General features: G+C 38.3%; 1 protein-coding gene across 1 annotated transcript in view; it reads left to right on the forward strand.

Moving 5' to 3' along the window:
* LOC124615417 (cartilage oligomeric matrix protein) overlaps positions 1–17,774 on the forward strand; it is a 394,327-nt gene that overhangs the window by 324,928 nt on the left and 51,625 nt on the right. Inside the window, exons 11-16 of the mRNA XM_047143289.1 lie at positions 1,599–1,820; positions 2,461–2,607; positions 10,888–10,992; positions 11,083–11,190; positions 12,077–12,245; positions 12,630–12,807. Of these exons, the coding sequence (XP_046999245.1) occupies positions 1,599–1,820; positions 2,461–2,607; positions 10,888–10,992; positions 11,083–11,190; positions 12,077–12,245; positions 12,630–12,807 (929 nt within the window). The remainder of the gene's footprint in view (positions 1–1,598; positions 1,821–2,460; positions 2,608–10,887; positions 10,993–11,082; positions 11,191–12,076; positions 12,246–12,629; positions 12,808–17,774) is intronic.

Below are 17,774 nucleotides of genomic sequence, written 5' to 3' on the forward strand. Positions count from 1 at the left end.
TTCCCTCCAATCACTGCCAGAGCACGCTAATACCCATCTGCCACACCCTCAGGGACAAACCATGCACTTAAGTGGAGAATCAACAACCAGAGAGCCACAGTGGCTCAAAAAGCATTATTTTAGATAATGCAAGTGATAAGAATGCTGTTTGAAGTAGATAACTGCAAATATTGTGAGATCTCTTCAAGGAGTTTTCTTTTTTTGCACTCTCTTCTCAGTAGATTCAATCCTCAACAGCATTTTTTGCTAACAATAAAATTCAGTTTAAGTTTCATTGCAATTTACACAAACACAATAATAACAGAAAAAAGTAATTTCAGCATACTTTGTGCTTCCTTACCTATGGTTCAGAACATAATTTTAAATTATGGTGCAAAAATATTCAACTAGCTCCCACTGATACAAAGGAATAAACTGAGAATCCTATGAATTTAAATAAGATAAAAAATATACCTTAGGCCTCAGTTCTTACAACACATTTGTATTTCTTGCTAACAATAAAAATCAGTTTCAGTTGAACTGTGAATTACACAAAAGCAACAGAAAACAGAAAAATAAATTCCAAATTGTTGTTGTATGATTAGCTCTGTAGTTGTAATTTGATATCACTGTAGCCTAATTACAATACAAGTGCTGACATTTCTCTTGTACACTCTTTGAGTAATTAGTAAACACGGGTCATGAGAGGAATAGCTCACAAATGTAGATATTAAGCCAAGAATGAGAGACAAATGGCAAGTGTTTAATATGAGAGAGGAGAATCTGCTGTTTATTGAAGCACTGGATCAGTTATAAATTCTACTGTGTTAAATTTAGTTTGAATAAGTACAAATAATGTGCATCAGTTTGACAATAATGAGTTATTAAAGCTCTTTCTGACAGTTTTTCTTTTTATTAATGTGTACTGTCACTTGTTCTACATCTCTGAATGGTGTCCTTTATGATGAGATCTGCAGGACATGAAGACTGAATGAATGTACTGCCCTTCTATCTACTTGTCTGTTATTTTGTTTGCTGATTTGTTTTGCCCTCCATGTCCTATCTTGCTACCCTTTCTCTTCTACTTTGCTTTCCATTTATTCACATAATTTTTTATGTAGTTGCTTTTTCTTGTCATTAATTATAAAGATTTTTTTCCATTTTTTACATAGTACATTTATGGCCTTTTATGGTCAGTCTTCAGTTTTTTTCTGTCATTTCTTTGGTTTTGTTATGTGATCTTTAAAAAGTGACTGGCAGTTTCAAAATCATAAAATCTTTCTAGATAAAATATTATCACAATCCTTAGCTTCTGTGAGCAGTAAAATCTGGAATAACAATGGAAATATTTTTATCCCAGCAATACTATGATGAGAAAGAGAGAAAAAGTAAATAATTTCATACATTTGTTTACAGCAGTTACCAATTTTCATTATTGTAGATTAATTAGATCTGTTGAAGCACTCTGTATAAAGCTCTAATATCTTGAGTTGTTTCATTCTGTTACCTGTTGCTGACACAGTACCTAAAAACTCAGTTTATGGTATTTTGTAAAATAGTGAACTATACCACTCTACATACTGTCAGTCAGCACATTTGTAATAATTTTGTTATTACAGTGTGACCTGGCAGAACCATGTGATCCGCATGCCAGGTGCTACAACCTACCTGGAGGTTTCCGCTGTGGTCCTTGCCCGAAAGGCATGACTGGAAGTGCTGGCTGGGAAGGCTTTGGACTGGATGAAGCATACCAACGGCGACAGCGCTGTGTGGACATTGATGAATGTGCAGATGGTAACAATGGTGGTTGTGTACCCAATTCTGTCTGCACTAACACACAGGCAAGTGTGCTAAATCAAAACAATTACTATAAAGTAATAAAAAAATTATGCATCTACAACAAGATAAAAAAAGATTTTTTTCATTCATTTCTTGGTTTGTTTATTTGTGTTGTGTTTGTGTGCGAGTGGGGGGGGGGGGGGGGGGACGTGGGGGGCTGGGAGGGGAGGTGTGCGGAGCCCAGCAGTAGACCATTGAAATGTAATGTGAACATCAGATTACAGTATTACAGTCACTTCAGATGCATGCCATCTGATCAATGTTTTTTGAAGGAAAGACTCCCATTCTACTCAGTGGTACTCCATCAAAGAGATCTGAGTATAATCCTTAATGATAATTTTAAATAGTCAGAACAAACTGCCACAGCATCTGGCAAAACTTCCTCTTTTCTACAATCTTCACAAATCCGGTAAAATATTTCCACCACTGGTAAAAAAGGAAACTTGCCTATTCATTAGCTCTGCTAGATCTCTTTTTTTATCAACCAACAAGTGTGTAATGTTCCCATTGAGACAGTCCTCTTGTGATGTAGTAGTTAAATGTATTCCCTACAAAAAATGTGACTAGGTTCATTAGGCAATAGTATTTACTTATTTTTAAGAAATGTAAAAAACACAATGAAAATATTATTTTTTATTGCAGGGCTCCTTCCAGTGTGGGGAATGCAATCCAGGTTATATAGGAAACCAGACAATGGGCTGTCACCTAGCCCCTGGTGTATGTCCTGATTCCACAAGGTGTGATGCGAATGCAGACTGCGTGAAGCGCAGTAATGGCTATGAATGTGAGGTAAGATGATATGTACAACAGCTCAGGGTAAAAAAAGATCATTGTTGTTAAATCTGTATCAGCAGAAATCCACTCAATATTTCCATGGAATGTAACAATATTATAAAAAGGATAGTTGCTACTCACCATATAGCGGATATGCTGAGTCACACATAGGCACAACAAAAAAAAAGACCATTGGAAAGTGAGCTTTCAGCCAACAGGGCCTTTGTCAGAAATCAACAAAACACACACACACACACACACACACACACACACACACACACACACACACACATTCTACCTGTCTGCGACTCAACATCTCCTCTATGTGGTGAGTAGCAATATATCCTTTCCGTAGTACTGTATTTATGTGCTACATTAGAGGTTGCTTAAGTTGAGGGTGAACAGCCTATCTGAGCGTCAGGTGTCAATCCTTGTAGGTCTTCCTCCATTTCACTGTAGTTTTCTTGTGTTGTGACTTCTCTTTCAACAACAGTATAATTGACAAATAGCCTCATGGAGCTTCTGATATCATCCTGAAGGTCATTTGTACATATAGTGAATGATAATGGTCCTATGACACTCTGTCTGGGTACACTTGAAGTTAGTATTATGTCTGAAGATTTATCTTCATTAAGAACAACATGCTAAGTACAATTTGCTAAGAACACTTCAATTCAGTCACAAAGTTGGTCTGATATTCTCAATACTCATGCTTTGTTCATTAGGCAACAGTTTGGAACTGACTCAAATGCCCTCCAGATGTCAAGGAACAGGGCATCACCAGTAATTATTGCCTTCTAGGTCTCATCAATGAACAGAGCAAGCTGACTTGATTTTCTTTGTGAAATCTGTGTTGATTCCTACAGGTGATTTTTGGTCTCCAGAAAAACCATAATAGCTTCCAGAGCAGACTTACATCAGTCTCATGCACATGTTTGATGACAGTGGGAATGACCTGCATATTTTTCTAATCACCAGGAATGCTTTGTTCCTCCAGTGCTCTATGGTAGAGTGCCATTTACAAGAGCAGCAAGTTCTTTTGCATACTATATGTAAACTTGTATAGGTCTCCCATCAGGTCCAGTAGCTTTACCTCTGTTGAGCAATTTTAGTTGATTTCCTGTCATGTGCTCAATACCCATCATTTTAACATTCATGCAATGATTCATATGTGAAAGTGCAATACAATCTTCCTCAATGAAACAGTTTCAAAACAAGGGATTTTGTGTTTTGGTAGTCTCTCCGTCACCCTTCATTTTGATGAGTGGCCACAGAGTATCCGAACAGATGGATTTGATCTGCTTATTGATTTAATGTAAGACCAAGTCTTTTTCTTAAAACATTTTCTACCAGATCAGCAGACACAATTTTACTTTTGAATTCATTGAACGCTCCACACAAGGCTCTCCTAATACTAATCTAGGCTTTGTTCACTTTTTATGTGTCTACAAGATATTGGCTATGCTTCAACCTGGAGTGAAGTTCTCTTAGCTTTTGGAGCAGCTTTCTGACATGGCTGGCTTCAAGTACTTACTAAGCAGAAACATGTTCCTACCTTTCATCATATTTCTATATACAAATATAGTCACTAATGCCATAATGGCATTATAATCATGGAATCCCTGGTCTGTGTTAAGTAAGTAGAAAAGTCTGGGCCTGTTTGTAATCAGGAGATCTAAGATGTTACCCTCACAAGTTCTCTGATTAACTAGTCAAGGCATTTACAACAATTTCACACAATTTTCTGTCTACTTACTCTAATCATGAATTTCCTACTGCATACAGCTCCATAACACAGTAAAATGACCAGAAAATTTTTCATGCAACATTCTCAAAGTTTTCCCCAAAATGTTCTGCCACTGCTGCTCCTGAGGCAGACAGTCTATAAAAGCATGTGATTACCATATTTGATCCATCTTTTAACGCTTATGTTCACCAAAGTATTTGTGTTGGGTTTATCACATTTTTTGCAGCTATAAACCCACTTCCACCATTGACTTCCAGCTTAGCTTTGTAATATACATGCCAGTCTCATTGTTATTGAGGTCTGGTTCCATCCTTCTTTCTGTCCCTAAAACTATGTGCTCATTGTTACTACTTTATAAGTGAGGCTAGTTCTGAGACCTCTCCATGGACATTCCTGCAGTTAATGCTATACTAACATTCTCTTTCTCCAAACTGTTACAATGAATATTTCTCTCTGTAGTTAATGATCTGATATCCTTTCCTCTGCAAAATCAAAATGTAACTTATCAGGGCTGCAGATTGAATCTCTCTATCTTAAGAAACCAACATATGAATGCTACTTGTACTCTGTTACTCCTGTAACCAAGTGCAGCTTGTAGTGCATGCCTGATTATTACAAGAGGTACTACAGTTCTCCACTTGATATCAGTCGTCAACAAATCCACACACACAATCACCAGATAATTGTCTAAGCCTGAATTTAAGCATGCCACTTGAAATGTAGAAAGATGGTGGTGCCTCCATTTGCTACATCCCTACTCATTAAATACAGTTTTCTTTTTCCATTCACATGTATAATACACGTGCCACAGTTATGCGAAAAGATAAAATTTCTTATTGAGGCCAATCTTCACGAAATTTCAATGTTCATTAAGTACTTTCATGATTTCTAAATGCAAAAGAATTTCTATTCAATACCTTAAATAAATTGTTTTTAGACAGTCATTTTTGATCCCTACAGAACACATGGATTTCCAATTAGCAAATAGCTATTTGTTTGTAAAATAATGTACCTCTGTAAAAAGTGCTTTAATTACTCTTTTTTGTAAATATTTCATTTTTTCAGAAAACCTTCTATTTCAAAAATTATTTTTAATCAAAATTTCTACCTTGCAGAAGACTGTTTTGCTATTTTGATCTCTAAGCTTCTTTAAATCCAACAACTGAGGTTAAAATTTTGTTGTTCTAAATTTTATGATCCAGAAATTGCATTTTTATTATAACTGGATAAATAAAAAATCTATTCATCAAGCAGTGGCAGGAATAAGCACATATAAAAGCTATGGAAAGATGTATGCTTTCAAAGCCAGTGGCTCCTTCTTCTGTTCGATGGACTGAAGGGAAAGGAAGGAGGATCAAGGAAAAGGACTGATGATGTTTAGGGTATGGGAAGATCATGGAAAACTCAACCAGAATACTGGGTCAGGGGAGACTTATCACACAAGATGCAAGGGGAAGATGGATTGCTGAAGACTGCCACCAGGTGAAATTTTCTAAATCTGCTCCAGTCCTGGGTGCTGCTTTGTGGTTGGATGGTGGGAATATGGGAGGTGGCAGGTGACTGGAGAGACACAGTACAAGATATCTGTTTCTGTACAAGGTTTGAAGAGTAATTTTTGGTTTTTCAAGGTCTCAGTGAGACACTTGGCATATTTGGAGATGGTCTGCTCATCACTACAGATGCGACGGCCGTGGGTGGCTAGGCTGTATGGAAGGGACTTCATGGTACAGAATGCATGGCAGCTGTTAAAGTAGAGGTATTGCTGGCGGTTGGTAGATTTGATGCAGGTGTAGGTACTGATGTAGCTATTCTTGAGGTGGAAGTCAACATCAAGGAAGGTGGCTTGTTGGGGTGAGGAGGACCAGGCGAATTGAATGGAGGAGAAGGTTTTTTGGTTCTGGAGGAATGTGGATCAGGTGTCCTTACCCTTAGTCCAGATCACAAAGATGCCATCAACAAATCTGAACCAGGTGAGAGGTTTGAGATTCTGGGTGGTTTGGAAGGATTCCTCTAGATGGCCCAAGGACAGGTTGGCATATAATGGTGCCAGTTAATCCTAACTGTTGATAAAGGCTCCATCACTGTGGTTTTAAACCACAGGGATTATCTGGCAGAGGAATGCCACCAGCTGTCACATTCACCACCTACAAAGCCTGCCACAATGATCCCATCCCAGAAATTCAACAGATCTCCAGTCTCTCCTCAAATCCTTAGAACCACCCCAGAACCTCTCCCCTGAGTCTATGTCTCTCCTTACCATACCATTCCCTGCACTCCTACCTTCTACATGCTTCCTAAAGTCCATAAACCCAAAGATCCATGATGCCCTATTGTGGCAGTTACTGTGCCTCACTGAGAGAATCTCTGCCTTCATGAACTAACGTCTCCAGTCTGTTACCTGTAACCTACGTTCCTACATAAGCTGCCAACCATTACCTCCATCATCTCTCCACAGTTCCTGTTCCTTTATCACATAGAACTCTGTTTGCCGTTATTGATGCCACCTCCCTCTATAATAACATCCCTAATGCTGATGACCTTGCCAGTATTGAACACTAGTGTTCACAGGGTGTGAATGACTCCAAACCTACAACCTCCTTCCTGGTGACCATGACCAATAATATCTTCACCCACAATTACTTCTCCTTTGAAGGCATCTCCAACAAACAAATCTGTGGTATGGCAATGGACATCCATATGGCACAATTATATGCCAACCTTTTCTTAGGCTATCTAGAGGAATCCTTCCTAACCACCCAGAATCCGAAACCTCTCACCTGGTTCACATTAGTTGATGGCATCTTTGTGATCTGGACTGAGGGTGAGGATACCCCATCTACATTCCTCCAGAACCAAAAAGCCTTCCCTCCGTTCACTTCAGTTGGTCGTCCTCAGCTCAACAAGCCACTTTCCCAGATTGTGAACTCCATCTCAAGAATTTTTCTACGTCTGCTCCAGTCCAGTCTCCTGTGCCTTGTCTCTGTAGTCACCTACCACCTCCCATATTCTCACTGTCCAGCTACAAAGGATCTGAGGAACTGGAGATCCTGTAGAATTTCTGGAATGGGATCACTGTGACACTGTTTGTAGGTGGATGAATCCAACATCTCAAGAATAGCTACATCAGTATCTATGCCCGTATCAAACCTACCAACCACTAGTAATATCTCTACTTCAACAGCCACCACACATTCTATACCAAGAAGTCCCTTCCATACAGCCTAGCCATCCATGGCTATTGCATCTTTAGTGACAAGCTGTCCATCTGTATATCTCCAAATATGTCATGGGTCTCACTGAAACGGACCAAAACCACTCTCCAAACTGGTTGGAGATCCTGATCTAAGATTAAGCAATTCTGGAATGGACAGATACTTTTGTGGGAGAATGTGACAGCTGGTGGCATTCCTCTGCCAGATAATCCCTGTGGCTTATCTTCTGCCCCACTTCCAAAATTCAGTCATACCGGGCTTGTTAAAGACCTTCTCTCCTTCTCCCGGTCCCTACAGTGGAAACTTTTCTATCATGAACCCTACTAATCAGACTCAACCCAAAGCCAATGTTGAGCCATGCCTGACTTCATTCACTCCTCCATTTAATCGCAATCCACACTCACTGTTCACACATCAAACCCTGTTAACATTCCAGAATCTCTTAACCTGAAACCTTGTCTCCCCATCATTCCCCAAATCATTCAACATAGGAACTAACCTTACATATGAAGAAATAAGCATAATCCACCACCAAAAGGTGATCATGAGCTTATAATCCTGCCTGATGACAAAAACTGCACCACTGTGGTTTTAAACTGCAGAGATTGCCTTGCAGAGGGACACCACTAGCTGTTGATTCACACACCTACAAAGATTGCCACTGTGGTACCATTCCAGAAATTCATCAGGATCTTCAGACTCTCTTCAAATCCTTACACCCATCCCAGAACCTTTGCCCTGAGTCTATGTTTCTCCTCACTGTACCATTCCTCACACTCCTACCTTCCACTTGCTTCCTAAAGTCCATAAACCCAGCCACCCAGGACCCCCATTGTGACTGGTTATTGTGCGCCCACTGAGAGCATCTCTGTTCTCATGGACCTGCACTTTATGTCTATTAACTGTAACCTACCCTCCTATACAAGACACCAACCATTTCCTCCACCAACTCTCCACAATTCTTGTTCCTTTATCACACAGCACCCTGCTCATTACCATTGATGCCACCTTCCTTTATATTAACATCCCTAATGCCCATGGCCTTGCTGCTATTGAACACTACCTTTCCCAGTGTGCAACTGACTCCAAACCTACAACCTCCTTGCTCGTCACCATATTCAGTATCCTCAGGCACCAATATCCTCATCCACAATTACTTCTGCTCTGAAGGCACCTCCTACAAACAAATCAGTGGTACAACAATGGGCACCCACATGACATCATTCTATTCCAATTTACCCATGAGCCATCAGAGGAATCCTTCCTAACCACTAAGTATCCCAAACCCCTCACTTGGTTCAGATTCACTGATGACATTTGTGTGATACGGACTGAAGGTCAGGACACCTTATTAACATTCCTTCAGAACCTCAACACCTTCTCCTCCTCCCCTCCCCCCCCCCCCCCTCTTTTCACCTAGTCCTCCTCAACAGAATTCCTCAATGCAACAAACTACCTTCCTTGATGTTGACCACCACTTCAAGAATGGTTACACTGGTACCTCCACCCATATCAAACCTACCAACAACCAGCAATGCCACCACTTTGATAGCTGCCACCCATTCCATACTAAGAAGTCCCTTCATGTGGCCTAGTCACCCATGGCCATTGTTACTTAGTGATGAGCAGCCCTCTCCAAATATACCAAGGGTCTCACTGAGGCCTTCACAGACCAAAATTACCCTCCCAACATTGTAGAGGAACAGGTATCCCATACCTTGTATGTTTAATCACTGCCTATGAGGCAGGCTAATTTGTGCAGACATGAGCCATGATTTGCAGCTGAGTTCACCCACTATGTTGAATAGCCACTGGTGGAGACTCCAGTTCTTTGGATGAGATGCCCAGCAAGCAAACAGGTTGGACACTGGTTTTCCTTCTCAAAGTTCCTGCTTTTTCCCTAAAGGTCTCCATCACCCACCTAATACTGGAGCTCCCAGTGAACTGCAAATCCACTCTCTGCACTTCTCCTTATCTTATAGGAAGATCAGCCCCAGACCCCAACAGGTGAAATGTTCCATACTGGCTCAAATATATACTTTTGCAGTGGACAAGACCTCAAACATGTTTTTAAGATGTAAGATGGGAGCCCTCCCACCAGTACCCATTTTGCTTTCCACCCAGAGATTCACATGCTGACCACTACAGTGAATATGGAATGGCCAAGTAGTGCATATCAGAAAGTTTTGTGAATTCACAGATCCAGGTGAAGCTATAGGCACCAGATGTCCGACAGCTTTTGCCTCAGGGCCTCAATGTCACTGCAGCCATGGGCAGCAGCCTGAAAGAAGTTAACAGTAGTGAACACAGCATCCAACTGTTCCTGGACAGTGGTCGGTTTTCCCTGCATCCACTCACAAAGTCTCTACTAATCCTTAACCAGAGTTCATCTATACAAGAAGAAATCTAACACTAAATCAAACATTTGCTAGAATCAATCTACACACTGCTGCAATGCTACTCCTGCGTATCACTGTTCTAAAAAGTCAGATTGATCAATACAAATGCTCTAAACAGACACAGACACTTAGAAAAAGTCAATACACACTATCCAACACAAATAAATATATTGATACTATTCATTTTTTCACAGAAGTATACCTGAACATTATTTACAAACAGGTACTGCTACTGCTGCTGGCAAATGAACTCAAAATGACTGCTGGAACTATATATCTGCATTAGAAACTCTATTCCACTTCTCCATTGACATGTACTCTTACAGTTGCAGTATGGTTTGCTACTTTATTCATTTTCGGTAAGAGACGTGTTCAAAACTCCACATGATCATCCTGATTTACGTTTTTTTTTTAATGTGAATGTTGAGACAGTTCCTTCAATACTTTCCTCCATCCTCCAGTAAGTGCAATTGCTCTATTTTGACCTTTACATCATTATAATATCAATGCATGTTTGCTTTCTTTCTTTCTTCCTTCCTTCTGACCATCCTTCCTTCCTCTCCTACTTCCACCTTACCAGATACATAAAATAGATCTCATAATTTCAGTTTCAAAAATTACTGAACTTTTCATACTTTCTCACAAGTTACGTAATATTTAAAGACATAAACTAAATATGAGTATCTAAGATAATATGTACGGAGAACAGTAAAATTTTCTTTTATAATGAAACAATTTTGGTAAAACAAAGTCAACAGTTTTTTTAATCATTATAGTAATTTCAACAGTTGATGCCTAATATCTTTGCCTTGCAATGTTTTGATCCAAGTTTCCATTTTTGTCTTCATTTTTTTAAATAGCACCATTATTTTAAGAGATTCTGACAATGTTCTTGACAAACCATTGTTAATGAAATGCAATATTCCATTTTTTTCAGTGTAAGATAGGATGGGCTGGAGATGGGTATGTGTGTGGCCCTGATGCTGATCTTGATAGATGGCCAGATTATGACCTTGGTTGCCCAGATTCCAGGTGCCGAAAGGTATAGCATTTTTTTTTTTTTAGTTTCTATGTACACCTAGTGAGATATAATGCCATGGTTATTACATATAGTGATTTACCTTGTTAACAGGACAATTGTGTTGGCATTCCTAACTCTGGTCAAGAAGATGCAGATCGTGATGGTGAAGGAGACATATGTGATAGAGATGCTGACAATGACGGCATTCCAAACAGCCCCGTATGTAATTTGTCATTATTAATACACCAAACACATCTTAATGCTTGAATAACATGTTAAAATGTATTATAGCTTGTAAGGCACAGCTATGAGTACTGATGGTGACATTAATGAAAATTTGCAATACGTAAGTTAGAAACATTTTCATAAAACAGAAATAGCTGCAACTCTGGAAAAATTCAGTGATGACATGGGATAATGTAACAATGAAAATAATCAATTCTTGACAATATGATGTAATTGGATAGATAAAAAATTCTACTCAACAAGCAGTGGCAGGAGAAAACGCACGCGCGCGCGCACACACACACACACACACACACACACACACACACACACACACACACACACACACAGAAAGGTGGCTCTATGAGCTTACATAAGTTAAACCTTTTTGTGTATGTTCTCCTGCCACCGTGTGGTGAATAGATTTTTTTAATCTATCCAGTTACATTATGTTATCAGTTATGACATGGGCAGATATAGTTAGGTGCCAAAAATGAACATTTGTTATTCACACATTTAACAGAAATTTTTTAAAACATTAAGATCACACAAATTCATTCCTGTGGTAGATTAAGTTTTGATGTCTGTAAAGCAAACAGATAAATCATTTTCAAATATAACTGTGTTGTCGTCTGTAAGATGTATTCATTAATGTTGATTTTAATTGCTGATAAAAGTGAAGAAGAAACTGTATCCAATCACTGTGACAGAAATAGTTTCTTCTTCTTCTTCATTATCATTTCAATTGAAAATCAACACTCATGAATATGATGTACAATCAGAAACAGAGCAGTGACTGTTCCTTTCAACTTTACTTGTGCCTATAACTTTATTCTATAGTAAGTATTGTAGAAAAACTCATTCATTTGCTTAAATTTAGGACAACTGTCCACTGGTCTCAAATCCCAACCAGGAAGATTCTGAAGAAAATGGTGGTGACAAGCAGGGCGATGCTTGTGATAACTGTCCCACAATTCCAAACTATGACCAAGAAGATGTGGACAAAGATGGCATTGGTGATGCTTGTGATGCTGATATGGATAATGATGGTATTCATTTGGTTATATACTACAATAACATTATAAACAAAATGTAGAAAAACTGGCTGATGTATTAGTATTTGATTATCGAAACTACAGTTCTCTGAATTATTATATGTCACCTGAACAAATGAGAATAGCTTGCACAAAGGAGCTATGATAAAGTAGTGAAGTTATATGTTTATTCACATTAAATGATTAATTTTGTGAAAGGGCTCTTGGAGTGTGCTCTGTCTTCTCTCAGAAAAATATGAAATTTGAGATATCCAAATTAAAATTTTCAAATTATATTCAAGAATCTGAAGCAAATGATAAACATTTTCATGCCTGCACTGGTTGCTGTAGATGATATATCATATACAACTGTGTTAAAGGCAAAATATTAATCTGCAGGTATACCAAACCAGTATGATAACTGTCCCAGGAAAGCAAACTCAGACCAAAGGGATTCAGATAGTGATGGCATTGGTGACGTGTGTGACAACTGCCCTAAAATTCCAAATGAAGATCAGATGGATGCTGACAAAGATCTTGTTGGTGATGTGTGTGACAGTGATATAGATAGAGACAGGTAATAACTTACATGTATTCCTTCATAGAATTATGTGTCATTGTGGATATTTTTTTTAAAAAATCCAGTGAAATCCTGAAAGTTATTGATGTAATTGGTGAAAACAACTCCATAGATGTAATACCTAGATTGTCTACATACTGCTGGTACCCTTCACCCCCCTCCCCTACTGACAATAATTTTTCCTTTTTTTGTACTTATCCATCACTTAGTAACCCATATTATTGCTATTATTGATAACTTGTGGTCTGTTATAATAATCATCACTATTTTCCATTCAGGGCGTGTCATTATTGTAACAATGTGTACTCCATTATTAACGTTGGAATGGAAGAAGGTAATAATCAGCATGCAAGTAAAAACATTTTTATGAAAAAAAGCATGTAAAACCTGTGAATGTGAGGATCATTTGTTATACAGGGCTATTACAAATGATTCATTTATTTTCAAAGTTCTCTGGTTTCCAAAGTATTATGTGTACAAATAAGACTGATACATGAACAGAACTATAAACTCACCAAGTTTGCTTTGTGTCCACTAGTTAGCATTAACGAGTACAGTGCATTGATAAACTGGTAACAAAGCAAGAAAAGAGATTTTTGGGTTGAAATATGCAAGATGTTTATCTTTGTAATGGTGCAGTGTGCATTCAGAAGGAATTAGGGAAAAAACTGTCATTTAAGGAGAGCATGATACACTGGTTTTGACAATTGATGGATACTGGTTGTCTCTGTAAATAAAAAAAAAAAAAAAACAATAGTCTGTACAAGCCACCAATTTGGAATACCACAACAAACTGTGTGGAAGATTTTGGGATCGTGGCTACATTTCAAACCGTACTATCTACAGTTTGCACAAGAATTAAACCTGGAAGATTATGGTCAATGCCTTCAATTTTGCATCACAATGCAGGAAGCACTTGAGAATGAACGTTTCACCTCCAGGAGGATATTCAACGATACAACAATCTTCCATTTAGCTGAAAAGGTTAATTGCCACAATGTGAGAGTTAGGGCAGTGAAAATCCTCATAAAATTGTGGCACATGAATGAGACTTGCCAAAGGGTAATGTTTTCTGTGCAGTCACAGATGAAGCTGTACAGGCCATTTTTCTTCTGTGAGAAGAATTTCATCTTTCTACAGAATGGGGCACCATCTCATTGCAGCACTGACATTTGCCGTTACCTAAATAATGAACTTTTGCATCGTTGGTTTGGGTGTAGTGGTGAAGTGATGTGGCTCTGTTCCCTTGGCCATGGGGTTGCCTGGCCTAGTGCCTTGTGACTTTTTCCTTTGGAGGTACATTAAGGACCTTGTTTATGTATCCCCACTCCAAAGAACTCTAGAACAGCCCAAGAAAACATCAGTGCTGCTGTGATTAAAACTGACAGGACATTGCTACATAAGGTGAGGGTTGAACTTGACTGCCACTTGGATGTTGTGTGACCAGAAGGCCACTCATAGAACATTTAGACATGTAATACTCTGCAAAATATAGAGCTTTGAAAATAGATGACTTATTTATAGTACCCATGTGTAAACAGCAAGTGAATAGTAAAAAGATAAGTTGATACAGAATTCTTAGTGAAATGTCAATAGCATAGATGAGTATTGTTGATGACTTCACAGCACAAGGAACTCATTTATTTAATTTTTCAAGACCTCCATGGCATCTTTTGGTTATATGCATGATTTAGTGTCACAATTTTTCTTCCTTTCTGTAAATTCAGCTGAGTTTGCCTCTTGCCTGCTAACTAAGTTGTATATGCAGCACCATGGCTAGCCTCATAATTTGGAGAATCCATGAAATTGCCAATATTCAGATATGACCTTGAAATTTTTATGTTCTGGACATTAGTTGTTCTTTGAACACTTCAAGTAGAATGCCTTATCCTCTAAGTATTCTTAATTGTCTATAAATGTTCCAAAATTGCAGAGTTTTAATGGTTATCTCCATTTTGAATACCATGTCACCAACACAAGACATAAATACATCTTAATCATGAAAAGAAAAGAAATATTTTCCCTATAATATTATGGGATAACACAGCAAAAATTGATAAAGCACACATTCTAGAATAGCAGCCAGGACAATGTTACAGACAATTCTTCTGGGACCTTAGCATGTTTACAATGAGGGATTGATATGTTTGCATAATTCGAGATTAACATTAAAGAAAATTTTGTGTGAACTATGGTGCACACAACAACAAGACATGGTATGAAGGAAATTGCCGCTTAAAATTTTTATCATTGTCTAGATTTCAAAGTAGAATATTGTATGTATTTTGCTGCTAAAATCTTTCATTCTCCTATATTGTACTATACTATGCTGCTATAATGATTACGTTTTCCCTTTCATTATTTGTTTTCCAACCACAATTTTTTTGGTATTGTATTAAGATAATAGTACCCTGATGATCCAAAATATTATGGCTGTTTAGTATTCAGCTGATCTCCCTTTGGAATGCAATGCAGCAGCAATGCTGTGTGTTTGGTTTTGACATTTTCGTTGCCTATCCTGCTTTGCAGAGTGGGCAAGACTCTGACCTCCATGTTCTGCAGTGAGACTTGGATGTCCACCTTGTTACCTACTTGTGGTTTAAATATCCTTCAACCACTTTACATAGACACTAACAGCTTTAGTGCATGAGCAGCTGACCAGCTTTACCATTTTCAAGATGCTGGTTCCTAGGTGGCAAGCCATAACAATATGCCCTTTATCATAGTTGCTTACATCAGTGGGTCTCCCTGTTTATAGTTTGTATTGCTGTTTGAATGATTCCTCACATACCTCTGCTCTACTTACATACTTTCTGCACTGTGTTATATGCTTGCAATACCAATAACCAGTGTTCAGTTTTGCAGTACGCAGTGGTCATAATGTCGTGGTTCATCAGTGCATGTTATGGTGAAGTGTAGGGCAATTGAGTAGATACTTGTCATAACTACAAGCAGTAGTTTCCCAGCAGGGTATTTCCAGAACACAGTACCTTTGCTGTGCTTTATCAAAGCCTTCAAAAAACAGAGAGTATTGGCTTAAAGCATGTTGGTGTTGGGAGGAATGCTATGAGAACATTCAGTATTGTAGTAATACACCCTACACATTTACCATCTTCAGAAAGTACAGGCACAAGAATCTCTTGATTTCACAGTATGTTATAAATCTTTACAGTAATTTATTCTTCTTCAAAGTACACAATGAGGATCTATATATGATTGCTGTTAGATCTCATCAACAGAAGCTTCTGTTACTGATTTTAGGTGGAAATGTAGATAATCCTCATATCACACTAATGGCACCACTGGATGCAGTACTTTTTGCTGTAGACAACAGCCTCTGGCTTCAGTGTCATAAAGCTCCAGTATGTTTCAATGTTGATGCAAGAATGATATTAATAGTCAAGGTCATATGGGTCAAGCAGGACCTGTTGTGTGGTCATCAATGTTGATGCAAGAATGATATTAATAGTTAAGGTTGGAGAGCATCATATGGTTCAAGCAGGACCTGTTGTGTAGTCAACTTGTCTGTGTGATTCATCACCCCTTTCTTTTGGTTTTATTCAACTCATGCCAAGAGTGTAGGGTGCAGTATTACAATTTCCAACTGAGCTGAGGTGATTGCCTTACACCATGAAATAGAATCTTGCCATGCATAATAGAGTTGGGTAGTCATTTCTGTAAAGGCATCAACCCTGTAAGAAGATTCAACATAGACAGTTTAAAAAATCCTTTTAAATTTATTTAAATATCAATTTAATAAAACATACTTTTTGTACAGTTGAACTGTGTCTAAATAGTAATTCATCATACACAAAAGAAAGTCAGAGTTCCCCTACTTTTTGATCGAAAAGATCTGGTCACACACATATGTAGATATCAACCCTGTGGCAAAATTGTTAAGTTTGGTAATGTGTTCTTATTTAGTGATTTGAAAATATCAGTGAGATTTGCAGAATCCATTCTTTAACACACTATTGCACCCTAAACTGATCAGATCACGCAGCAGATGGCCTGTGTTGTTCAGAAGTATGCATGTCTGAAGGAACATTGCATTGTACTTCTGAACAATACAGGCACTGCAATATTGTATTTATCCACAGACACTAAGAAAGCGACTTTCAATTAAAATGTCTCCCCTGTACAGGAGTATACTTAATGGATGTACAAGTGTAGGTTGTAGATACGTGGTTGGTGATATATACAGTGGCGGCTGTTGTGTAATAGTACAAGAACACCCTAACTTTTGACACCTTGCAGATTTTTTGGATTTTTCTATGAATGCTGTTAAACATTATGTAGATGCAGTAATCTGAAATACACAGCACTAAATCTACCACCCTGTGTACACTACTCCTCTAGACTTAGTGAACTTGGCATCAGGGTCGCGAGCACACCTTCACTTGTGCACACTTCAAAAAGCTTCGGCACATGTACAACTGGCATGATGTAATTGCCTTTTGACCAAACACAAATGGATTTTATAAACAATGTGCATGGTTCATGGAATGCACTGCTAGCCCTTACCACTCAACTACAAGTTCATGTCAATGCCGCCAGGTGGTAGCACACTGCAACAGACTTTCAACCACGGTCACTTGGCATAAATCCCACTAGGTGGTAGCACAGTCCACAGATATGCCAATTCACTCACTATGCAGTAAAATTAGATCAGACATCAGTATATCTTATAGTTATACTGACAGAAAAATCTATTTTGTGGGATTCTCAATGAGATATAGTATATTAATTTTTTGATTTTATCATACTGTAATCCATTTGAGGCACTGAGAACCATAAAGCACATCATTGCTGAGTGTTAGGCTGTAGCATTTGTTCATTCTTCTGCCATCTGTTGAGCTTATGGTAGGTCAGGTTTATCTGTACTGTAGACCCAAATTGTACACATATTTGAACATTCCCCGAAAAGCTGTCTCATGCATTTCTCTGATATTCACTTAAATGTG

This window comes from Schistocerca americana, chromosome 5 (genome assembly GCF_021461395.2).
Source record: "Schistocerca americana isolate TAMUIC-IGC-003095 chromosome 5, iqSchAmer2.1, whole genome shotgun sequence".
NCBI lineage: Eukaryota > Metazoa > Arthropoda > Insecta > Orthoptera > Acrididae > Schistocerca > Schistocerca americana.